This window comes from Ammospiza nelsoni, chromosome Z (assembly GCF_027579445.1).
Source record: "Ammospiza nelsoni isolate bAmmNel1 chromosome Z, bAmmNel1.pri, whole genome shotgun sequence".
NCBI lineage: Eukaryota > Metazoa > Chordata > Aves > Passeriformes > Passerellidae > Ammospiza > Ammospiza nelsoni.
The window spans coordinates 11,633,996-11,659,939 of NC_080669.1; the positions used below are offsets into that span (position 1 = coordinate 11,633,996).

The 25,944-nt window shown below is 41.9% G+C and overlaps 1 protein-coding gene across 5 annotated transcripts in view; it reads right to left on the reverse strand.

Annotated features, from left to right (window-relative positions):
- Positions 1 to 25,944, reverse strand: part of SEMA6A (semaphorin 6A) — a 129,916-nt gene that overhangs the window by 36,310 nt on the left and 67,662 nt on the right. For 2 of the 5 annotated variants that reach the window (XM_059492076.1, XM_059492074.1), the window contains exons 9-17: positions 25,485 to 25,573; positions 24,359 to 24,576; positions 20,962 to 21,093; positions 17,534 to 17,689; positions 15,943 to 16,119; positions 15,095 to 15,235; positions 14,926 to 15,006; positions 12,950 to 13,008; positions 11,158 to 11,178 (exon numbers count right to left, since the gene is read on the reverse strand). In XM_059492076.1, coding sequence (XP_059348059.1) covers positions 11,158 to 11,178; positions 12,950 to 13,008; positions 14,926 to 15,006; positions 15,095 to 15,235; positions 15,943 to 16,119; positions 17,534 to 17,689; positions 20,962 to 21,093; positions 24,359 to 24,576; positions 25,485 to 25,573 — 1,074 coding nt within the window. Of the gene's footprint in view, positions 1 to 4,009; positions 4,175 to 10,974; positions 11,026 to 11,157; positions 11,179 to 12,949; positions 13,009 to 14,925; positions 15,007 to 15,094; positions 15,236 to 15,942; positions 16,120 to 17,533; positions 17,690 to 20,961; positions 21,094 to 24,358; positions 24,577 to 25,484; positions 25,574 to 25,944 lie in introns of all 5 variants that reach the window. The other 3 variants (XM_059492072.1, XM_059492073.1, XM_059492075.1) reach the window with 3 other exon arrangements.

Here is a 25,944-nt window from a genome sequence, read left to right on the forward strand (position 1 = left end):
TTATTCTCCCAGAATGTCCCAGAATCTACAGGATGAAACTCTTTAAAGATATTGTTAAAACAGGGGTAGTTTTTCCTTTTTTTTTCTATAGGAAGAGCTAATTAGCTGGGAGGTGGGGGACAAGTTTACATCCTCTGCCTGTGGGAGTTTAAGTCTTCATCTTCAATTTCCTGCCAATAAGCCTAAAAGCCAAGGCTGCTAGATTAATATTTTCCATGTTATCTCCTGCCTAATTTGACCAACCTCCTCAACTGGCAAAGTGCTTCAGGCCTTGTCTCTGCTGGGCCAGCCAGGTGGTGCCCATTGCCTCTATGGTAAGGGACTGTGAAGGCTCTTAGAGGTCAGTGCTGGGGAGTTCACTGGGAAGCCCTGGATGTCCCTGGACCACGGGAGGCATCGTGTATCTGGGCTGTAAGGAATGACAGGCACTGAGGTCAGTCAGGGCCCAGACCACCAGCAGCTGCTCATGTAATTCTGCTGAAGACTGTTCTGTGATGTTAATGTGCTCATCACTCCTCGCTGAAAGCATCCACAAGAAATGCAAAGAATTCAAGATTCAGTGGGTCAGATGGAGGGGGAAGAAGAGGGGAAACTAGTAACCTACTAGTTTGGGCAGACAATGCAAAGCATCAGGTCTGGCATGCAGTAGCTTCTCTAGAAACAGCTGATGCTTTTGTCTAATGAGTTTTTAATATAAAATGTATGAACAATGGAGACTGGAATCCGCATTTCAATTAATATTTTAAGTGTTTTATATCAAGTATTCATAGCAGAAAGAACTGAACTTGTGTGTTCCTGCCTCTCGTGAGTGCCCCTAACCACTCAGCAAGTGAGTTTTGCTCATACTCATCTTCCTTCTGACACAGAGTACTTAATTAGTCCACACAGAGAAAAACATCTTCAATAGAGATTGAAAGAAGAGATCTAAGAACACCTCAGAGAAGAATAACAAGAATTCAGATCTCTCTAGGCAATGGAGCTATTTGAACCTAACTCCCCTGTTTAAAAGGAACCATATTAAAATCTGAGATACAGATTAAAAGGAACTGAAAGAAGGATGAGGGTCAAGATGCAATGAGGGGCACCACCACCTCTACATAGGAGAAAAGTTTCTTCTCTATGTTCAAGCAGCAAATTTTGGCAATTCTTTGCCTAATTCTCCGTATGTATGGCAGAGGAAGAATGGAGGACAAAGGACCAGAATTCTACTAGACCCTGCGCTTCAGCAGTGGTCTGAACACTGGGAAATGACACCCAAATCCCAACATTTTAATATGTGAAAAACAAAACACAGAACCTCTCAATGAGTAGATATTTATGCACCATTTAATGTACACTAATGAACACACTAAAAGGAATTTTTTGCTCAGGTCTCACTGAAGACAGTGGGACTGAGGACCCGTGACTAGGACTACTCCCAGTTTGCTCAATGGTTAAATAGAGCAGGCTTTCCTTGTCTGCACTGGAATACTGGACCTGATTGGTGATGTCACAAGTGGCAGGAGCCTGGGCTGCAGTGAGCATGCACTGGTGGAGTTCACAGTCCTCAGGCACATGGGTCAGGCAAAGAGTAAAGCCAGGACCCAGCATCTTAGAAGAGCAAACTTCAGCTCTTCAAGAAGGGCAGTAGGACGCCCTGGGAAACTGCCCTCAAGAACAAGGGAGCAGAACATAGCTGACAGATCTTTAAGGATATCTCCCTTGGGAGATCTCCTGAAGATTTCTGAATCTCCTGAAGATTTCTGAATCTCTAAAGATTTCACTGAAACCCAGGTGAAAGAAATTGGATGGGAAGACAAGAGACTGAATGGCTGTATTGGGACCTGCTAGCTGAACTAAAGGGTAAAAATGAAATGCACAGGTGGTGGAAGAAGGGACAGGTATCATGGAAAGAGTATAGGAACACAGTCTGGTTGTGTATGGATAGAGCCAGGAAGGTCAAGGTGTAGCTGGAGCTGAACTAGGCAAGGGATGCCAAGAATAACAAGAAGGACTTCTACAGGTATGTCAGCCAGAAAAGGAAGGTTGAAGAAGATGTACTCCACCTGGCAAGCAAGGCTGGCATGAGGAGAGGGCTGAGGCATTTAACAACAATTTTCCCTCAGTCTTCTCCTGCAACCTCTGTTCCCATGCCTCTTGAGTGTTTGGTCCACAAGACAGGGCCTGGGGGTGCAAAGTCCCTCCCACTGTAAGAAAAAATCAGGCTTGGGACTACTTGCAGAACCCGAACATACCAAAGTCTATACAACATTGTGATATCTATCCCAGAGTCCCAGGAATTGGCCTGATTTAATTACCAAGCCACTGTCTATGATATTAGAAAAGTGTGGCAGTCAGGTGACTGGAAAAAGGAAAATTTTGTACCCATCTTAAAAAAAGGTAGAAAGAAGGGCCCTGGGAACTATCAGCTTGTCAGTCCCATTATCTCTGTGCCCGGATCACGGAACATATCTTCCTAGAAACTCTGTTAAGGCACATGGAGGGCAGGGAGGTGCTCAAGACAGCCAGCACGGCTTCACCAAGGGCAAATATTGCCTGACTAACTTGGTGAAGAGAGTTCATCAATGGACGAGGAAAGAGCTACATATGTCACTTATCTGGACTTTTGTAAGGCCTTTGACATGGTCCCCCACAACATCCTTCTCTCTAAATTGGAGAGAGATGGACTCAATGGGTGGACAATTTAATGGATAAGGAATTCACCGGACAGCCTTATTCAGAGAATAGTGGTCAATGGCTTGAGGTTTGAATGGAGATCAGTGACAAGTGGTGTCCTTCAAGGGTCAATTTTGGGACCAACATCTTCATCAATGACATAGTGAGTGACATCAATGACAGAGTGATCCTTCAGGAAGTTTGCAGATGACATCAAGCTGTGTGGTGGCACTGATGCACCTGAAGGACAGGATGCCATCCAGGGGGACTCAGACAAGATTGAGAAGTAGACCCATAGGAACCCTGAGGTTTAACAAGGCCAAGTGCAAAGCACCTGAGCAGGGCAACTCACAGCCCAGAAAGCCAAATGTATATGGGGCTGCATCCAGAGCAGTGTGGCCAGCAGGGCGAGGAAGAGGATTTAGCCCCTCTGCTCTGCTCATGTGAGACCCCACCCGGAGCGCTGTGTCCAGAGCACAGGAAAGACATGGGCCACAAAGATGATCAGAGGGCTGAGAGAGCTGGGGTCGCTCAGGCTGAGGAAGAGAAGGTTCTGGGAAGATGTTATAGCAGCCTTCTAGTACCTAGAGGGGAATATATAAGAGCTGAAGAGGGACTTTTTACAAGGGCATGTAGTGATAGGACAAGGCAAATGGCTTCAAACTGAAAGCAGGCAGGTTTAAATTACATATGAGGAAGAAATTCTATACTCTGAGTAATTCTTTACTCTGGGTGGTGAAGCATTGAAACAGGCTGCCCAGAGAAGTTGTTGATGGCCCATTCCCGAAACTGTTAAAGGCCAAGTTGAATGGGGTTCGGAACAACTTGGTCAAGTGGAAAGTCTGTCTGGTCATGGCAGGGGGGTTTTAGAATAAGATGATCTTTATGGTCCCATCCAAATCAAAGCACTTCATGATTCTATGATTCTATGGCTATTGAGAGATGGAAATAATGTGAAATTAGCTGAGAACTGTTGTGCTGCCTTGGGAATTCAGAGAAAGGCAATATAAAAATGCATCCTTTAGAACAATAGGAAGCCATGGATCTTGCTTTGTCAGACAACAGGAGAGATCAAATTTAGAGAGCTAAATCCTCTGCTTCCCCCCTTCCCATACACATGCACAAAACTCTCTATAAAGGCATACACTTCTGTTTGTTTTGTGTGGATTCCTCAGGCAGTGAATTATCTAGGACTGACTCTAAGATTGGCTGTTTAGTTTCAGACTTTACGATAAGCTTTTAATTATAGCACGGGAGTTTCATTACATGTTACTCTGAGCCAGCTGGAAGCAGTTACACTTTAGTCCTCCTCCCCCTCCCTCCTCACCACAGGATGTCATTTCCAAGGCCTTACCCTTCTTGTCTTGATGATTATGGGATGAAACTGCCACATATGGATCTGTATTTTCAGATGAACCAAGCGGATCCTTCCAATCCAGCATGCGTCCCCTAGCATCATAACCCTGTCGAGCGCGAGAGTCAGAAGTGGTGGTGCTTGGGACTAGGGAACTGGAGTGTCCTGTTCACATTATAAATACAGGTAGGGAAGACAAGTCTCATTAGTCACTTACCACCCCATGCTACCTCCCCATGCTCAGGGATGTACAGACTGCTTTGCTTCCGTGACAGGTGAACATCTTGTCTTAGGCTGAGTAATACTTCAAAAGTCCTTCAAAATGTGACTCTGAAGGAAGAGGGGATTTGAACCTCCCAGATCAGGGTGCTAAAAGGTGCTGCCACTGAGCTGGCAGTTCTGTGCTTCTCCACAGAGTTAAATGCATATGAAAGAGGGTAAGCACACTTTATCTGAGTCAAGCATCCTTTGGCTGGATTCAGCACACATGCCTGACTGAAACTGGAGCGTCAGCCCATGCTGTCTCATACTGGCTCAGTCAAAAAGCAAATAAAAAAATCAATGTAGAGCAGAACAAAGTCCAAAATGGCTGGAACTGATTAGGAATGCCAGAAGAACTACAAAAGGGTGACATCATGAGGCACTCCACCTCATGTCCCCAGGGCGTGAGGGACTGCCCAACACCAGTGTGCTCTTGCCAAGGCCCTCCTCTCCAGACGGGAAACATCCCGGGCCAGCTGCTCACACCCGCTTGCACCATCACTGTTGGTCCTGTCTGAGCCGGTGGCCCAAAACGGCTCTGAAATAAGCACAAGACTGAGCACCATTTCTACTCAGAGCAACAGTGCAGACAGTGCCTCACCACGGGATCTGCCCAAGAACCCCTGACTCCAGCAGCAGCTGAGGCTAAGGTCTCACATGCCTTTTTTCCATTACAAATGCTCTAGACATTGTTACTGCTGCCCTGAATAAGACTGAGCTGCTTCTTGCATATCATACACACCCCAACAAAGAGCACACTCACAGAACTTGCCCCACTGGAAACACAGCACAATTTGAAATGTGCTTTGGATGGGACAACAGCATGTTTGCAAACTCATACACTCTTTGCAGCTGGACTTGAAAAGCACATCAGCACCTAAATGCTTGAGGTGCTTGGAGTCTACTGTCATTGGAAGACAGCTCCCACATGGACATTCCAGTGGCTCAGCTGCTTTGGGGAGAGGGCACCAAAAGCCATCCACACCACAACATTTTGACCTCAAAACCATTCTGAAATTTTTCTTTTGGTACGTGTGAAAAAGTGAGTTATTTTCATCAGGATTCAAGGAGTTCTGGGCCTCCTTAATTTGTAGAGTAACTACCTACCCTTACCTACTTTTCTTAAGGAGCCCATTAAAAAAACGGGGTTTTTGACACATGCTCAAACTAACAGAATTGGATTATTCACAGACAGGATGGCATATAACATTTTTCGTCAGATAACTCTAGACAGACTGACAGCAGCCCTCCTTTCTCCTGTCTCCTTTTGAACAGCCCAGCAAATTAATTTTCCTTCCTCAGATGAATCTCACTTGGAGAGGAGTCCAATCACCAGGCTACAGGCTGCCCTAGCAGGGACCCTCTCTCTGCTCCTTTCCTTGATCTTGCTTCACTGCTCAGAAAAATAATTTGAGACTCACTGGGGCAGAGACAGATCAACACAAGGAGCTGAAATTTAAGCCTCACACAGAAGGCACAGAGCTGGGCAGGTAGATTCTGTGCTTCTGTAGTTTATTTTAAAGAGCTCCTGGATAACCACAAAGCTTTTGAAAACTGCATCTCAAAAATGCCGTTTTAAATGGCTTCTAAAGCCATACAGCCCCAGCTCTCAGAAGTCTAGAGAGAGATGATGAACCTAGATCCTCAATTCTACTCCAACTATCAAAAATCTAAATGTTGGCCACCAATGTCCCCAAGCTTTTAGATGCACCCACATGATTCTTTTTATCCAGCCCTTTCACCAGCTTCATGGTGTTGAGCTACTGATGAAGGCAGCAAATTGCTGTTTATTATTAAGATGATATGATTTAAAGAAACCCTGTTGAATATGAATGACTTTAGAGTAAAAAAATGCCTGTGCTCCTCTTTTGAGGAGCCATTTTGATTTACTGAATTGAATTATATATGGGAGCACTTTGGACTATGTTTTGTACAGGACATGGTCACAATGAACTCCTTTAACTTGTATGCTTAGAAAGGAAAACTGGTTAAATTTACAGTGTTCTCACCATGAAGCCACCCTTCAACTCCAACTGATTGTTAACACAATTTAGCTCTGGATGTCATTCTGAAGGTTTTATACTGATAAGGGCAGTGGATTATATTTTACCCTCTCATGGTAGAAAGTGTGTTTTCTCCCAGCCATCTTTCTTTAAAGCAGCAAATTAAATGCTGTGTTTTGTTAAGACAGAGTTTTAAATGCTGTGTTCTGTTAAGACAGAATGTCATCCAAATAGAAAACAGAAGCCAAATGTGATCCTTTTTTAAAAGGTTTCCGTAAGTCCTGTCCTGGCTGGGGACGTTGGTAGCACACAGATAGAGGACTCCATTTGAACTCTAATCCAAATGTTCTGCCTGCTTCACAGCAGTCCTGCAGCAGGACTGTTTGTGTCCAAAGGGACTGGTAGAGGTCCAGCGACTGAAAACACACCCCCTTCTTGAAGCAAGAATATGCTGGCTCCTGAAAGCATTCACTCCAACACTATTTTACGCTTGTCAACTCCCGTGCTCATTCTCCAGGAACAAGACAAATAACAAGGCAGAGAACAGACCAGAAAATAGAAATTATGGAATTTTCATGTTTTCTTTTCCCTAAGGATTAAACCACAGTGCAAAAAGTCATGGGGTTCCAGTCTTCAAGATTATACCCCATTCAGCAACAACAATAATGTGTACAGTATTTGGTCAGCTTATACATAGTGGTGCACTCACCATAAGACAGCAATTAGTCATTGCTTGATAAGGAGGTAAAAGAGAAGAAAATCTTGCCAAGTAGCAATCATATTTTAGGCCTGTGTTTGATATGCATTTTTACACCTGTATCTCTTTCCAGACACTCGCACTTTTAAATATGCCTAAAGGAAGAGTTCTGGGGAAAAGCTATAAGCATAGTTAAAGAAAAACATTTCATAATACAGAAATCTAGAAGAAGTATATGCTTAAGGGACACATTTTTCAGGGGAAAAAAAAACATTCTTGAACCATATGTTGCCAATACACAGAGAACTTCCTGGTAATGGAAAGCTAAGGCTTTGTGAAGCTATTAATGTGTACCAGATGGTCACTAGGTAGAGAGGGGTTCCACACAAATACAAGGAATCAGTATATTTATTCTCTCTGTTACTAATGTATTAGACTAGTACACACTGAGAAGCAAGCTTACACAGTTGATTGAGACAAACTTTCTTCCACTGGATTTTGAGGAAGCAGATTAAAGCTTAATAGCCCGTCCCAGTTGTGTTAGAGCTGTATTTGCAAACACTTACTACGAGGCAGTGATACTGCTCCTGTAAGCGGTATCACAGTGTCCTGTAAGTGCCTGAATAGCCAGTCCCACTGGGTGAATTTCACCTCTGAGCAGAGTAGCACCACAAATGTATGACCTATTTAAGTTTCTCTCATAAACAGAGAAAAAACTGAAGTGGCAGGCAAGCCAGTCCTGGCCCTCTCACACACAGCCATTATCAAGCCTTTACAATGCACTATATAGTTCTCAACATGTAGTGGGCCTTTTTTTCCCATTACACCATTTTTCACCACTCTAACTTGCAAATAAGATTTGTTGAAATGTATTGAGACTTTGGCACATCTGAGATGTGGCCAGAACCTCTGTGTTAATAATGGTTAATACAAAAACATCTGAAAAACCAATTCTGCCTTTGTTTTAAAACAAAGCATCCGAATAACTGTACACATAATGCTTTTCAAATGTCTTTGTTTAAAGAAAACATGTAAAAATCAAATAGACACACTCTAAAAAAATCTGGATTGGGTGCTTCCATTATTTGGAAAAACTTTTCATTTGGAGTGCTGTAATCAAGTAACAGAGGCAGAGTAAAAGCACTTAGTGAGCACAGATAATGATTCAGAAAGGTGCACTTCTGAAACTATAGCTTGTTCTGAAGTGCACTTGTAAAATGCAAAGAGGTTTTTTTTCAGGTTTAAAACAAAGACAGAGATTCAATACTATCAGTATTTGATAGTTGGTCTAATATGCACAGGTCATTAGAATCTCAGAGGTTAAGATATCTGCACGCTATCCTATTAACAGCTAAAGGAATCTAATTAGACAATTAGAGGAAAAGTTAAATCAATACTGCAGAGGGAGAAAGGACTATGGCTAGGGGGTAATATAAGGGCCCAATTCACTAAGAATTGATGTTTCCAAAGGTAATTGAAGCTGCTTAGACTTTTGCAGAGTGATCTAGCTCAATCTCCTTGTTTAAATATGTGTCTCCTGCATAATTTCTCTCTGACTTTCTGCATCCAGACCTTCCGTCTGCTATCCTCTCCTTGGGTGTCAATGGAGTCACCTGCATGAACTTTGCACGTTACTTGTTTAAAACTGATCATGTGAGGCTGCCTTAGGAAGAGAGCCCATGTGCCAAAATCAGGAGGAGGCTGGTGCCAGGAATGCAAAGATTAAGGGCTTGGTTCTCCTCTCATTCACACTGCTACAGATTGGCAGTAAGTCTGTTGAAGGAGGATGATTTATAGTGGCATAAGTGAAGAGAATCAGGCCTTATGACTTCTTTTGGAGCTTCAGATGACTTTGGGTATATTTAGCCCACTGAGCATTCACTCAGTTGGCATTCTGGTACTGGTGTTCTGAGGCTTAATCTATTGTGACATACCATTTACCTTTGCATTAAACTGTACTCAGTACCATCAAAAGAGATAATTCATAAATTTTTTTGGTTTTTTTAAGACGCAAAATTACTCAGACCAGTCTCTACAGCTGGCAAACAGGAATGTGTTTACTGAGACTGGTTTACTACCTCATCCTAGTGGAAGATCAATAGAAGGTCACTAGTGGAAGGTGAAAAGAAAGCCCAACTGCAAAAATATCAGACTAGGTATTTTTACTAAACCAGTAAAAGGCGAGCTGACTTGCATAGAGAGCATGTTATCAGGATGTACCTGAGAGGAGTCAATGAAATAAACCATAAAAGGCAGGACATGAACAGGAACCCACACTAATGCTGGGTCAGCGTTTCTCCATTGCACCTGTCTGTAAGATCCTACTTTAAAAGCTGGGTTCATTTATGGAGTCTCTTTTTGGCCTTGACATGCCTGGACAAATGTACTCTCTTTTGTTACCTGTACTCTCTTGGACTACAGCTTTTTTCCTTCTGTTGCTCACTTGAAGCACTTTTCTGCTTTCTTAGTCAGATTAAAATATAATTTTTACCAAAGTACCTCCTAATACTCTAGCTGGCAGGATCCAGAACCACAGTTCCACAGTTATAACTCTGCAGACTATGGAATTCACATACAAGCAGGAAATCTAGAACATTTCTGGCACTTCAGCACTATACCCAAAGCCACTCTCTTTATCTTCATATTCAGAGTACGAATTTTATTATTACTCTTCTTTAATTACTGCTTTGTGCATTAGAAATACAGCAATTTCACAATGAAAGAAAGTATAAACTGTCTATGCGGATGAAACTGTGAGTCTTCCATATATCAGAAAGTCTCAGCTTGCCTTTGATTTTGCACATTCCCTTCACTGGTTTTCATTACCATACTTTCAAATAAGTTTCACCTGCACATTTTTCATTTCCTGGTAATAAACAGTAGGGGGAATTTGATTTTATTTTTACAAATGTTGAACAGCATTACTGTGCCTCCAGTTATTTATATTCTGCTGTACTGAGCTGTCATTGGTTCAGTTTCATACCTACATACTCTGCAGGCACAAGATGAAAGGATCAATTAAAAGTTCATCACAACTTCACATTAACCAAATGCATGGTGAATTTGATCTAGCCCTAATGAACTGCTGGTCTTACAGCCTGAAAGGAACTTCACAAGGAAGCTCCCACCTTTTGTGGAACTTTGCCATTGACTTCACTGGCAGCTCTTAGCTTGTGAGTACTTGTCTTTGTTCAGGATGTCTGTAAGAAAAGCTATTGCAATATATGTCTAGGTTTGAATTTAAAGTGATTATTTATTCTGCAGTGACTCATCATGAAAACATTTATTCTTCACTCCAAGAAACAGCATAATGTAATTCAAAATATGCAGAACAAAGTGGTAGAAAGCACTGTGAGCACAGATTAACAGCTGCCTTATGGGAACCTAGTACTCTAGGCTTGCAGAAAAGATCCTCTTTAGTTCAGGTCATTTAATTTGCTATGTAAATTTGAATGGACAACATAAATGACTCACCCTAGAAATGACAAGAACCTTCAGGAACTGACGCATAATCCAGTCTCAAACCACATGGGTAAAAGGTTAATTTTCCTTATGAGAGAGAGATCTTTCTGTAACCCAGGGATAGTTCTACTTTCCCTAAGGTATCTCTGACTGGCTGATGTAACAGTAACGACACCAGCCTGGACAGCTTGTAAGTGGGATGTGAGCTAATCTCTTGTTTGTCCTGGTGAACAGATAAGATGCATCACTGTACCCAAGTGTTTCTTTGAGTGTCAGATGAAGCATGCTCTTAATCATGTCTGCTGGCATGCCATTAAAATAGGCCTTATCTGACTGTAGTTCAATCGAGACAGTTTTGAGGAAAGACAAGAAAAGAGGGATTGAAAACCAAGAGGTATGACTTCATCCTAGTTGTGATTAGTGAATCGGGCCCTCAAAACCAAGACAAAAGAAGTAAAATGAGATAACAACTATTTGAGTACAGATACTACTAGCTAACACAAGGATTTGGGGAGAATTTTTAAAAACACTCATAAACTGACCATACACTGTGTAGTAAGACATTTTTTGATCAGGTGGAGCAGTTGAAATGTCTATGAACAAAATAAATTGGGAAGAAACATTAAATATAACAAAAGCATGAAAATACTTTTAAGTTTAGTAAAAAGTGATTCCTCCAAAATGGATTTGCTGTCAATAAATATTGAAACTAAGAACTTCCTTACCATTCAGGGCTACGAAGGAATCTGAAAGACAAATAACAGGGGAAAAATCATTATTTGTATCTTGTTCTTTCTTTTAAGTAGTTTGCTGCTAATAAGCGTTCATGTTTCAGCTGGTATTTACAGGCATGTGATTTGTACCCTAAGGACCCGGGCAAAACTAATGTTTAGACATACCCGAAAACAATGTCTGTCTTTGAAAGTGCTCACGACCAGCTCTGTACAGGACCTACTGAAGGAGAGAGGGCCAGCATGCCCCCTGCTTTCCTTGTAAATCCTAGTCTAAGGCAAGGCACTGCAGGGGATGCAGCCAGCAATGTGAGTCAATGAGGACAAAACTCAGGTGACCCAAGATCACATGAAGTAATAAAATCTGCTGTGTTAGCAGGGAATGAAATCTACCCCTGTGCAGTGTCAAGGTTCAATGCACCATTCAGGGCTAAAGAGGGATTTAAGCAGGGCATGGGCTTTGTTGCTCTCTGCACAGAAGCAGATCTCTCTCCATGAGCACAATGTGCTCTTCCTGAATAATTTCCTACCCTCCTTTTTTATGTAACTGATATAAGGTACACTCCACTCCTGCCTAACCTATTTGCCCGAGGAGAGCAGAACTGGCTGAAAAGGGCAAAGATACACCAGCTGGGAGCTGGCCTGATTTTGGTGCTAACCCATTTTACAGGGGAACAGAGGGGAGCCTATCTGTACACCTCCTTCAAAAATCTTTGCAATGGTCTGTATTACCCGATCTTAGGGCAGAGGCTGAAACCCTTGTACTCCTCCAAGCACAGTGATGACAGTAATTAATGCCTCTTGAATAAGGATGCACAAGGCATGAGAAGGGTCAGGCTTTCTACAGAACGTCTGGCCCACACCATGTCCCATGGCACAGTCTAGCCCTCTGCTATTTTCCTCTGTGTTGCAGAAGTAATGACTCTCTCACTGTACATTGATTCCTCAGCTTCATCAGTTTTATTGCATCAGTGCAAATTAAACTGAAAAGAATGAGAATCTTGATTTCATGAGGTTTTAAAATAATATTTGGAGCTCAGAATCAAACCAGTCTTGGTGAGAACATTTGGAAGAGGAGCTGTCCTGAACACAGATGTTGGTATTCCTGAAGGCTCAGAAATCAGCAAGGTTTCCTTGCATGCAGTGCAAGCTATGCACTTTTAAGCATTTCAGTACAAAGCCGTAAATGTTTAAAGACTGTGTTTAATCTTCCAGCTCACGCTGTCAGTATTTAAGGTTTACCATTAAAATTTCTTAGGCAATGCAATAGTACCTGACCCTTAATACCATGAGGTTTTCCGGACTGTATGTAAAATTCCCTAAAATTCACAAACTAAGCAGCTGTCATTTCTTGATCCAGATCCAAAGCTGAAGATATATTTCTCTGTCTCACTGTGCTGCATGGGAATGTAGTCCAAGTCACAGACTACACCAAGAAACCAAGCCACTTCTGTACATTTACATAAACAACCCAACCACCAGGGCTACTAAAGACAATGACCCCAATTCATTATGCTATTGCTGTAATCAATATCCTCTAGAGCTGAGCTTTTCTTGTTATGCAATCACTCTGAAGTCCAGTGTTTATATAAATCACATGAACTGGGCTATTTTCCTCAAATGCATTTAAACAACATTTCTTCTTGTGAACCTGCACCATTAGCTACATTGCTGTCCCTGTCATGGCTTATGTTGCTACAAAAGAATGCCTGACAGGTAATGGTGATTTGAGGCATTCAGAAGGATACTGTGACACATGGTAAATAGAAGTAAAAGTTTTGCTTACTTTGGCAGTCACCCAGGCCATCTGTATTGCCACGTTCTATGTCCTGTTCAAATGACAGTCTAAACAAGAGAAGGAAACAAAACAGTATGAATAACAACAGTCATAGGCATAACCAGAAAGAAATTATCACATGTTCAATTGAAATAAATCCCTGCTGTGAAACCGGGTATTTCTTTGGAAATTCCACACAAAGCTGAAAAACCGCAACATACACATTTGAGCTATTCATCATTGCTTAATGATTTCTTGGCTTCTGATGATACTTTTCCTTTATATTACTACATTTTAAAAATCCACAGCATGCCTCGTTACTGAGGGAAGAAAAGACTTGCATTTTTTAAACTGTTAAATACAGGATGTTATCAGAAGCACCTGTAACCCTTCCTTAACCTGTGCACAGAGTAGATCAGGCACACTGGCACTTTGGAGAGGGGAGGGAGCCAACCCACTGGGCAGGTACTGTGCTTGAGGAAGAAGCCTGAATTTCAGCAGTCACTTGGGTACGGCACCAGATGAGGCTCAAGGCATAGTGTCCATCCCACAAGAGGTATTCCTTTTAACTCAGGGGCTCTACTGACAAACACTCACGTGCTTTTCTAGCTGATGTGCTCAGTTTATGCTCCCAAGCTCTCTCTGTGATTTTGATAACTATGGAAGCTGTTCTTCCAGCTTCCTGTGTGGTCAAAGGTGAATGACGAGAACCTTGGAAAACTTCCAACTACAAGCCCTTGCCTATATTAGGATCCTGCCCTTGAGGCATAATTACCCTTGCAGACAACTTCTTCTAGCTCTGTGCTCTTAAAGCACCTGCTCTACTGTCATCTACTCCTGGAGGATGACTAACATCTCTGCCTCCTGTTGGCCAGCTTAGAACTTCACCAGATACCTTCACAGCTGATCTGGACCCCCTTACTAAGCACTGGACAGAACATGGGCTGCCTTGATCTCTTTTGGACTTCATCACTGCAGGCTGCATAGCCTCTTCCTCGATGGATCTATTGAGGAAAGTGGGAGCTGCTCTAAAAAGTGAGGTATGGAAGTCTCCTACAACTTGCCATGGAAGTTGAAGAAGCCTCGAGCACTTTTTGGAGTTATGGAAAACCTGATATGAACACAGGTACATTTTAACATTACCCTACCAAAAGTCAAATCAGAAACAGCCCACACTTTTGAAGTCAAACATATACAGACACATACTGCTACAGCACCCCCAGCAGATGGTGGAAATCAGCAAATTAAGAACAAGACAGAAGCACAGTATGCTTGTCCATTATATAGTGAGGACCTGTAGAGAAGCAGGGTTAAGTGGTGTCAGATGTAGGGCTGTCAAGGCTCTGTGATGTCTGTGCTACACTTCCACTACTACCATGAGGGAGTACAGCTGATAGCTCAGAGTGGGCAGTCATGTGATGCGTCAGAAGTGGCCATGAAATGTGAGCTCTGAAGTGGGTTTGCTCTCTGTAACCTTCCCAGACTTTCATTATAATAAAATAATTAAATTCTACTGTTAAGCAAGGGGAGATCCAGCACTTCTCTAAATCTGTTTAAAGCCCTTACTGTGCTCTGTTATTCCTCTTAGTAATGCACAGTAAATTAGAAGGACTGGTTTTGTTTTCAGTGGACAAATTACTTCAGTAATTTAATTTGGATTTTATTGCCTCTTTAATCAGCTGTGATGGCTCCAGTGTAGGCTGGTTCAGACATATCCATCCAATTCACTCCTTTCAATAATACACGGACCTTAATACAGCTCTTTCATTTTCTTCTTCCTCCTCTTTCAGCAGTTACCAATCAGCTGACGGTTCACGTCAAAAAAATTTGCGAGACATTTCGGAGGTGAATGCAAATAAGATAGAAACAAACACTTCCCACATTTTTCCCTCTCTAGAAGCCGCATGTTCCAAATAGCTTTGCCCAAGACTGCCTGGCACCACCGCCAGAGCTTCAGAGCCCTTCCAGCCAGAGCCCTTACTCACTTGGAGCCAAGGACCAGCTGCGCGCACACCCCGCTCTCCTTCACCCATCCGCAGTACGGGTCCCTGGACGCTATGCAGGCCCTTGGGAGAGAAGAGCACAAGGTGGCATTCAGGGGCGCTGCAGCCTGCCCGGTGCCCAGGCCCCTGACAGCCACCACCAAACACGTACTTTTTGCACTTGCCGTGGCGCTCGCAGCGCCCCAGGGGCACCTTGATGACGCAGGTGGAGAAGGCGACGTACAGGCCGCTGCTGGGCCTGTCGAGCTGCAGGCCCATGATCCGCCTGTCCTCCATGCCGTCGTAGCTGCACCTGATTTGGAAAAAAGTGGGATGTGGGTGTAACCGGGCTCTGCTGGCGGAAACCCTAACTGTCCCCCAGGCTGAAAAAATAAGATTGCAAAAAGCTTCTGCCAAAAAATCCGTAAGGAAGGTAGAATTGAACGAGTCAAGGAGAAAAGAACACACAATAGCCACTAAAAATACTGACAGACATATAAGCAAGTATTAAAAATGCATGGGATAGTTAAGAATTTGAGAGCAAGAGCACACCAGAAAAGCTTCTGACGGCCCTTTGTTTTTGTGTTTATTCTTCTCTAGCACTCAAAGTAGCTGAAATTTCTGCATGATTATGGCTCACTTCAAAGCCCCCTTAGGCATATTTGAGGAAGACTGAAATGTGGAAAATTTCCCTTGGAGAGTAGCTTGCTGCTTGCTGAGTTATTTGGAGAGGAATCAGGGTTTTTTATAGGATTAGAAAATTAATCTTCCTTTCCAGAACTTCACTTTTAATTATCCATCAGCTGCTGCATAGGATGGGCTATTTTCTACACAGACCGAATAAAAAAATCCTATTGCAATGTAGAGACTGATAAGCAGACATCCCCTCCCTAAACAATTTAAAATTACCCAAAAAACTTGGCTTCTTTAACCACTTCCGTTTCCATGGGACAAGTTATTCTCTGGGAAATCAGAAGTTCAAAGTCACCCATACATGAGTACAAAGAATCAGATACACACTTTTCAGGGTTGTAAACATTGATCTCCTCCAGGAAAAGGCTGTCATTTAGGAAACCAGTGTTTCCTGTCCGTGCCAAGAACTTCAGGATGATTCCCTTCTCTGACCCCAAGAAAACCACGGTATAGTTCTGATATGGCCCAGCAGCAGAGTCAACAGCAATTTTGGTCAGGCGATATCTAAAACAATAGAGCATTTTCACAGATAAATCACAGAGATAATCACAACATTTTCATTTATTTGATCACTTTCTTCATGTCAGATAAGTGTATGGTAGATTTCTAGCAACCATAAAACACATTTAAGCACTTTTCCTACCTCTCTATAAATCAGCACAGACTATACCAATTTGGCTCCCCAGATGTTGGGGATTTTTCACATTTTTGCATACCCACACATCCAGTAGCCACCAGAAGTGTACAGAATTTCAGAAGTGTCTAGATGTTCAGAAAGCTGAAGGGCAGCTAGGAGCCTGAGGCCATTTAGGAATTATCCTTCCAAAAACCTGGTGATTTTTTCAGACAGGGATAGAGAATCAGTACAGTGAATTGTTTTAAAAATTTCAAGCTCTGTCACATTAAAAGCAGCTGAGCTAGGTTCAACTTGTTTTGTCAGGAAAAGCTGTGCCACTTCAAGAGTAAGATGCTAAACACCACTTTACCTCACTAAAAATAATCACACGACCACCACTGAGCAAGATCAGCACTGAGGTGAAATCAAATCTTGGGGTGACACAATTTATTGAAAACAATTACACTGGTGGTTTGGTACCAGTTGGATGGTACTGCCTATCAAAGGGAAGCACTCTGTGTAGCTTGTTACTCTCATCTTTGGTTGGAGGCACAGAACCTGACAGAAAACCTGACATACGATACATTACTGTAACGAAGTCAGACCCTTCCACAGAACTAAGTGCCCAAAACAATATTCTACCTTTGCTCAGGGGAAGAGTGGAAAATACGGCAGAAGTTAGTCACATTATTCTGTTCACTGCTGCAGGGTAGATAAGTAGTATAATGACCACAGCAGGAGTGGGAATGTATTTTGATAGCAAGGGGATAGCGTATTTAACACTTGCTGATTTAGAAGTCTTTGTTTGATCTGTTATTATTTTTTTCTTGTTGCCATAGAAAGGATGCAGATTAGGCAATTACTTCTGCCCTACACACTTGTGCAAACATTAAAGCTTACCAGCACATAACCTGACAGACATGTACATATCCTGTGAACATATCCTGGCAGACGTGTTTGTATCCTGTGTACATATTCCTGAGTTGTCTGCTGATCCTTGCCTCAAGTTTTTACTGAGCATCTCAAACACTGACCCGTAAGCCAAAAGGTGATTAAGCCTTCCCCGCACAGCAGTTCCTACAACATCCGGCTTCAGCACAGCACGGTTGGAAAAGACTGAGGTCTTTCCTATCTTGAAAGCTTCTCAGGGAGTTCCGCAGCATCTGCTCAGCTCTGCCACCATTCCTAGCTGGATTCATGCCCAGGACACCAGGACATGTGCAGAGTTGGAGGGTATTGGAAGCAAGGCTTTGGCACAACTTGGCAGCTACAGTGCAGACAGAGCTCACTCGGTGCACGTACCTGACCATTGTTCTCAGGAACCAGGGTCGGTTGACAATGGAGGGTACAGCCTCATCCATCAGTGGATGTGTTTTGATGAAGTTCAGCGTATCATCTGGGAACTCATTAGATGTTACATATTTTTCTAATGATGTAGAGCCAGCACAGCAACCAGGCCTACATAAAACAAGACAGTAAAGCCAGAAAACTTATTTGACAGAGGGCAAGCTTCGTTTTGTGATGGAGCTCAAACTGCAATATGATGTGCTTTGCAGGAGTTTAACTTGGCAGAGGATCGATAAGTGTGGTGGACTTGTTCAGCACCTCAGGGGAAGCCTAAAATCCCACTCCTCCATTCAAAAGGACTTCATGTGTCACTTATGAGTACAAAGAAATTTTTTCAACAGGAGCACTACACACACAGTTTTGTAATTTATCCATTCATATGGAATGTAATCACAGCATGTGTGCATTTCGCTTGATGCTTCCCAATTGCACAGGTGTTTTCTGATCGGTAACTCGCCTAATTGACTGCTCTCTCCTGGAATAAAAAAAGTCCCTATAATACAGTAGGAAGTTAATTCTTTTTAACAGGTATGAAAAAATGCTACTTTTAGTCACATCTGATAGAAAACAGACTATTGAAGAAGACAAACTGAAGGGCATCCATGCAAAAATCCATTGTTTTTACCCTTTGTTCAATTTGGATGAGATGATTTAAGAATGGTAGCTCATTGAGAACTTTCATGGAAAATTTATCTGCCATTCTTTATGAACTTAAATGCAAATCTGCTCATGCTATTTCTAAAATCTACCTGCTCCTAAGATGTAGGGCAATCTTCTTGCCTGGACAGGTCATCTCTCAAAGAATTAGCAAAGTGTTTTGTTTGTTAATATTGTATAGGTCATTTTCTTTAATAAAAGGCTCATTTTATCCCATTTTCCAGAGCACTGTGATTCTTCAGACCTTTGGGCCAGTGTGAGATGGGAAAGTGAAAGATGGACCACTCACTCCAAAACACAATTTTCATCTACTCTGTTGTGGGTAAAGGCATTGACATCAAGAGTAATGTCAACTTGAACAAAATACAGGACTGATCCTATCATCTGTGTTGCTCAGATTTAGATAAATATTCAAATATTAGGTAAATAAATCTTGTGTGGGAAGGGAACATAGGACTCGAAGGAACTAGCTGTGTCAACAAGTCTGGTCCCACAAGAGCTGAGCAAGGAACATTACATGCAGACAGTGTGTACTCTTGCCTCCTCATATCCAAAATACTTTCGCTATCTTGTAATTGCATGTAGAACTAGGAACAGATGGAGAGAAGGACAAATCAAGGGCATGATTGTTTTCCTAGGTCCTTGCAAGGGCATTGACCCATGAGACAGCATTCCCAGAGAAGTTGAGGGAACAGCCTGGCACCTTCTGGCACCGTGGTGTCTATGGTTTCTGTGTACCTAATCTGGAGGCCTATTTACTCCTAAATCCTAATAGCATGATTGGATTAATCCTGTTTTAATCTCAAAACTGGTTTAGTCGAGTCAACATAAATCCCAGCAAACCTGCTGTGTGGCCAAACAGGGAAGTGACACCTTGGAAGGGCTCTGGTAGTTTTCTGAGTAATGTATCATTAGGAGCAGTAATGTTTCTGCATCATCCTGAGAAAGCCAGATAAAAATGCCCTTATTTCAAAGGTGCCTGTCATATACTTCAGCATGAGCTAGAAGTAATGATTATTTCTATTAAGCAGATTGATTGCTAAATATTATATGAAACACTGTTCACTTCAGATTATATCCTTCAGGCTTAGAAAGAGCAATATTATCTCATCTCCCTCATAAAAGTTAGCCTGCTATTGGCTCATCCCAAACTTGTAATGCAACTTTCTGTTCTTCTTTCCTACTTTCCTCTTCTTCCTTTCCCCTTCCCTGACAATATATCTCAGTAAGGTCCAAACAAATAACTTTGGAGTCACCATGCAGCCTTGCACCCCCAAGGCAGACCATTGTAGTCAGCAACTTGTTTGAAACACTGCAAAACGAAGAAGAACAATCCTGCAACATTGCTAGAAGCTGCATTACTAAGGCTCATACTGAAAACAGACACAGGATTTACCAATTTTCCAGTCACCTTCCAGCTCTTCTCTTGAATGACAACTTCAGAATACAGACAGCACAGTAACACTACACTTGGCAAATCCAAAACATGATGGACTTGGCAGAAGCTCAGTGTCCACCGTGGAGCTTCATAAACTCATAGAATATTGTGAGCTGGAACCAACCCAGAAAGATCACTGCAGTCCAGCTCCTGGCCCCACAGAAGACACCCCAAGAATCACACCATGTGCCATGAGAGTGCCATGAGTGTATTTCCTGAGCTCTGTCAGACTGGTGCTGTGACCACTTCCCTGGAGCCCAAGTTCCAGTGCCAAACCTCTTCCCTGGGTGAAGAACCTTTTCCTAATGTCCAACCTAAACCTCCCCTGTGTGACACAACTTCAGGCCATTCCCATGTATCCTGTCAGTGGTAGCCACAGAGAAGATATCAGTGTCCACCCCTCCCCTTTCCCTCATGAGGAAGATGTAGATTGGATGAGGTCTTCCTCAGTCTCCTTTTTTTCAAGCAAGCCAAGCAGCCTCAGCCACTCCTCACATGGTTTTCCCTCTAAGCCCTTCAACATCTTTGTAGCCCTCCTTTGGATACTTCTAACAGCTTTATATTCTTCTTATATTGCGGTGTTCGACGCTGCACAGAATACTTTGGATGCTTTTTTCTTTTAAAATTATTTAAGCTATCACAAGCAATGTGAAACATGCAATAGAGGGGCAAAGCTTAAGTGAGATAAATGAATTTGATTTATCTATATGCATCTCAATATCTCAGAACAAAATGCCATTGGTGTCAATGAGTTAACAAGTGCCTGTCAACAGCAACTTGTTTAAAATAGTACTTGTAAGAAATATGAAGAATGTAGTAGAGGAGATGCATGCAAACATGTGGAAGTGGGGAAAACAACTCATAGGAGGAATGAAGTAAACTGAATCTCTAGTTTGGTGGAATGCTCTTTTTTGCTCTCCATAAATCATCCACTGTGGCACTTAATCTGCATGTTAATCATAGAACAGCAAACTGCAGAACTGGTGCAGGCTTTGTAATGAGATATATCTGTTACTGAACCAATTTACAATAACTGTGTAAATCACACCATTCTTAAGTGATTATTCTGACCAAGTGGATCTGATGCTGGCCTGATATATGTTACACAAATGTCATTTAAGTGAAAAAATCTCTATTGCATAGTTTAGATCCAAATTCAACTCAACTTTTACTTTATTGTTTCAACATGTATAATTGTATCTGCACCTTACAAGGCTGTTCAAAACACCAAAAAGCCTCTGTAGCCTGTATGAAGGAACTGAACAATATCACTACACATGAAACATACCTGGGCTTGGGCACTCGTTCATCAGGAACTGGTGTCCATGTGGAGTCTGGAGACTTTTGTTCTTTGAATCTCCCAGTAAATACATTGGCAATGTCAAGCATGTCATAGGCACAGACTGCAGAGCCAGGGATGCTGCAAAGTGACATTTCCCAGAAGTTGTTACTCATTCTGCAGTTATACATAAAAACTTGAGCAAAAAATATGTTCTATAGAAGCCTTCCTTTACTCAATACTGAACCCTAAATCCGGTATTAACAGGAAAACCCAGCCCATGGAAAAGCCTGAATACCAGTCAGCAGGCAGCTACTGCCAAGAGAATTTTATTCAAAGTTTCACAGAAAGAAGTAATTGCAATAATCTTGAAGAAGGGAAAGAATCAGTCAACCTTTGTCTATCACTGGCAACACATGAGGAGAAATCGCCAGTCTCATTCAGAACCCACTACTTGGACATTTAAGGTCTTCTAAGTCTTAACATCTCTCAGTACCAACTCTTGTAGTCCCTGCCATGCCTCAAAAAGCACATTGCAGGTAATTCAGAAATTGGTTCTAATCAAACTGGAAGCGTGCTGCAATGTGCCATTTACCTGGCTTTTACATGTAATTCATTCATGCTCCCACAGCCTGATATCCACAAAGTGTTCCCAATGAAAAGGAGTTGACTATGCTCAGGAGTTCGGTCTACTCAATGACATGAAAGAGCTTATAGAAACAAATCTGATATTATTTTAAGATCATAACATTGCAAATTTCAGTTTTTTGGATACTTGAATGGAACTGCACAACAGCATTGTCCAGACATAGTTAATTTCTTACCTACATACTTTTTGAAAGGCATGTGGGTTTAGCATGATCAGTCACTTGGAAGCATGAAATATTAATTTCTCGCCTATTTTTTACTAATTTTGTACATGAGCTACTGTATTTGTGTCTGACTCCCACCACTTGATTTTATTGGGTAAATAGCATGAACCCAGCTGGCTCAGGCTTTCAATGTTGCTCTTAGCTAGTAGGTTATTATACATCAAAGAAAAAATGTAGGAACTATAATACTGCTACAGATGATTAAGCTAAATTCCTAAAGGTATATAAATTGATAGAAAAACAATCATTTGAATAGTAAACAATTTCAAAATGTTTTACTGAAGAAAAACAAGTTGAGAGACAGTACAGTAGTTTTATTTTTATCTTCACAGATTTATCTTTTTATATAGAAGGAAACTTCAAAGCTCAATATTAATGTGATTCTGCACAGCAGGAGTTTTAAATTTTAAAATTTATATTTTTAAATATAAAGCCATATATATGTGGATGTAAGAGATGGTCAAGGGTACATTTGGCCACACAGAGGACCTCATCCTAAAAGACAGCTCAAAACCCACTCCAGCTAGAATATTTTGCACATTGGTAATTAAGTCCTTAAGACAAAAAACCAACCATAAGCTCTTGAGGTGTGTCACACACTACTACAAGTGCTCAACACACAACTACACACGGATGGAAGCACTGCTGTGCTCAAAGGACTGCAACATCTTTTACTCGTGAGGGTGACAGATTACAGGTCTGTAGTGTGATGCAGTGGGAAGGATGGAGCACTGAGAGTCACAGCCAAGGAGGTCCATCCCCCTATGAACTACTGGATGACAACTTAACACTAGTTTCTACTTGAGTGACCTCTGATTAGACTGACGAATCTCTTCCACTTCAGTCTAGAAGGAAACTTTGTTCTAGAGACCAAAGGTGTTTCAACATTTCTTTAGTGGAGGAGGAATAAGAGATGCATTTATGTCAGAAGTAGGTTTCACAGAACTACAGAATCATGGAATATCCTGAACTGGAAGTGATTCACAAGGATCATTGAAGTCCAATCCTCCTGCAGAGGACATCCCAAGAATCACACCATGTGCCTGAGAGCATTGTCCAGATGGTCCCTGATGTCTGCCAGGCTTGGTAACTTCCCCGGGAAGCCTGCTCCAGCACCCAACCACCCTCAGGGTGAAGAACCGATTTTTTCTAATATCCAACCTAATCCTCTATGACTCAGCTTCCTTGAGTCCTCTTACAGGCCACCAGAGAGCAGAGACTGGTGCTTGCCCCTCCTCTTCACCTCATAAGGAAGCTCTGAACTGCTGTGAGGGCTAAACAAGCCAAGGGCCTTGTTCACTCCTCATATAGCTTCCCCTAAAGTCCTGCACCGCCTTCATTGCTCTCCTTTGGACGGTCTCTGATATCTTTAGATTCTTCTAATATTGTGGTACCCAAAACTGCCCCCAGCACTCGAGATGAGGCTGCCCCAGAGCAGAGCAGAGTGGGACAATCCCCTCCCTTGCTTGGCTGGAGATGTTGTGCCTGATGCTCTCCAGAACATGCTTGGCCCTCCGGGTTGCCAGGTCTGCTAAAAAGTATATCGCGGTTTCACACAGTAACATTTGAGCTAAAAGAGGAATTTTATTGTTGAAATTCATTTAGTTTTGCTGTACCCTTGCCACCCCTTGTCAAAGCCTGACCTCAGTAAGGTCATTCACAGAACTTGCTTCAAATGAGAGTCTGGATCTGTAATGTAAAATCACCACTTTTGACATCAAAACAATGGAAACTGCAATGGAGTAATTATGCCACCAATAGGGAATACAAGCTTAAATTAAGTTGATCTCTTTTCTGCCACCTTCCATGTCTGGCAAAACCTGCAGCCTGTAAAACAGTATTTTGCTTTTTACACCAAGTACTTAGATTCTAAAATGCAATACTTAAGGAAAAGAATTATTCATGAAACGCCACAGGAAATACTAGCAGAGTGGGAGTACAATCTCAATTTTGAGATAATTGCAAGATACAATCTATTTTCTGATGTTGAATCTCTATTTGTTCACCTGTTTTTATTAAGCCAGATTGCATGAAAAGGCCTTGGCTCTCCCAGGAGAGTCAGGGGGCAGCAGGGTCAATGCACGGTCAAAGATCAATGCAAGAGTCACCAGGGATGCATAAAACAAAAAGAAGGAGATAATATGGTTCTTGGAGGTTTAGCTGCAGACAAGACAGACACAGTCCTTTCTTTGTGAGGAAAAAAATACTGTATTTTCTCTTTGGAATAATATTCTGCAAGTTACACACTGAAACACTTCTTGGTGGCTGGTGTAAACTATTCCGTTGTAAAGAAAAGTACATCTGAGGAATGTGTCCAGACAGTAAATGGCTGAAAGCCACCCTAAGTTACCAGGTAGGAAGTAAGAAATAGCAGGATGCCTTAAAATTGAACACAAACTATTGCTAAGTGCAGAGTACAAAATAATTATGTTGTACGAGCAATTTCTTCTTGCGCTTGCATAAAGTAAAAAGGAACTGTGGTGAAAAGCAAAACATAGAGGAAATAGAAGGTAAAATGTTATTGTGGCTATTACCTATTATATGGAGTGGAGAATGTTGCTAAAACAACATCCCGGCCATTGAAACGGATAACATCTGTGACCGACTGCAGTATGTTGAAGTAGAAGTGTGAGTCGCCAGGAACTGAGCAGTTCAGCCGAGCCTTGAGAAAGGAAGTCCACTGTTTTTCCAGCACTCTCTGAGATCCTCCCATGTCATTTTTGCAAACCTGAGCCACCCTTGGGAAAACTACCTGGAAGGAATAGAGCAAAAATAATGGAGAAAATTAAACGTTTGCTTGACCTAAAGTCTTCGTTGGAATACTGCTTTTAAAACATTTGGAATAACACAGCAAGGTGCTTAATTTAATACCACTTTTCTATAATCTGTGACAAATAAGAAACAGAGAAAAATTAAGCTTTGGAACAGTGTGCTATGAAAGATAAGACTGTGGCATTTACTACACAGCCATAAATCCTTCAGGAGATCTGTTCTCAACCCATATAAAATTCATTTCCATACAGACTGCTTAGTTTTCTATTTCCCCAAACAAAAGCACATTTCATATTCACAATCCTTGCAACCCACACTGCTGCTCTGATTCTTGTGTTTTCAGCACTTAAAAACTATGCAAATCTTGCTGGGCTTTTATTCCTGCTCTCCACCTTTGTGACCTTGGTCAGCTTTTCTGACTGCTTAGTCAGAAAGCTATTGTGAAATTAGCAAAAATGCAGAAAGTGTTTAATTATTCTTTGCAGAATGGCAGAGCACAAAATTCCTACCCTTGTTTACTCAGCACCCTAATTCATATTTCTTACAGAAAAATTTCTTCCTGCTTTGGAATCTGTTTTTAACAATTATCTACTGTGTTGAACTAACCAGATTAGCCTTGTGCTTTCTATAATTTCAGAAAAGAAACTCTAGCATACACCATCACTGTAAGAAACTACACATTTTCCTTTCAAGACAGTGAGTGCAATGTTTTACTCCAGCCAACCTTTTGGCTTGAGCAATAGGAATCTTCTCAAAATGCTGACCTTGTCATCATGATTTATGGTTCTCATTTCAAGGTCACTCATAACAGCATTGGTCCAAGAATAGCATAAATTTTCCTCCTCCTCAATCTGACAAAGTCATTCAAGGCAGTGTTTTTGCCCTTACCTTTCCCATGCTGTTGTACTCCACTGCTATTTCCCGGAAGAAGAAGTATATGTAATTGCCATAGTCAACTGCCTGGACAAAGTACGGCTCTAGGAAAAAAAACAGCAATGCAAGACACCTGATTTAGGCACCACATACAGGATACAGACTGCAAAGAGAGGCCAAACACATTCACATCTAACATCCAGAGGTGAAATAGCTGTTCTTGACAAACTTGATCAGTTTTCAGAACAAACAAATCACCACTGCAGAAGAATCGCTGTCTGGGGACAGGAGAGCTGGGAACAAGTCTGTACAACTTCACTGCAGGGTAGTTAAGTCTCTGTCACTAATATGTCTGCCCTGCATGGAATAAGAGGAAAGGTAAACAGGCATTTATAACTGTATGCCTGAGGGGTCCAAGCAGTGCTCTTTATGGCATGCAGTCTGTGAGCTGAGGGAATAACAAACCACGTAACTG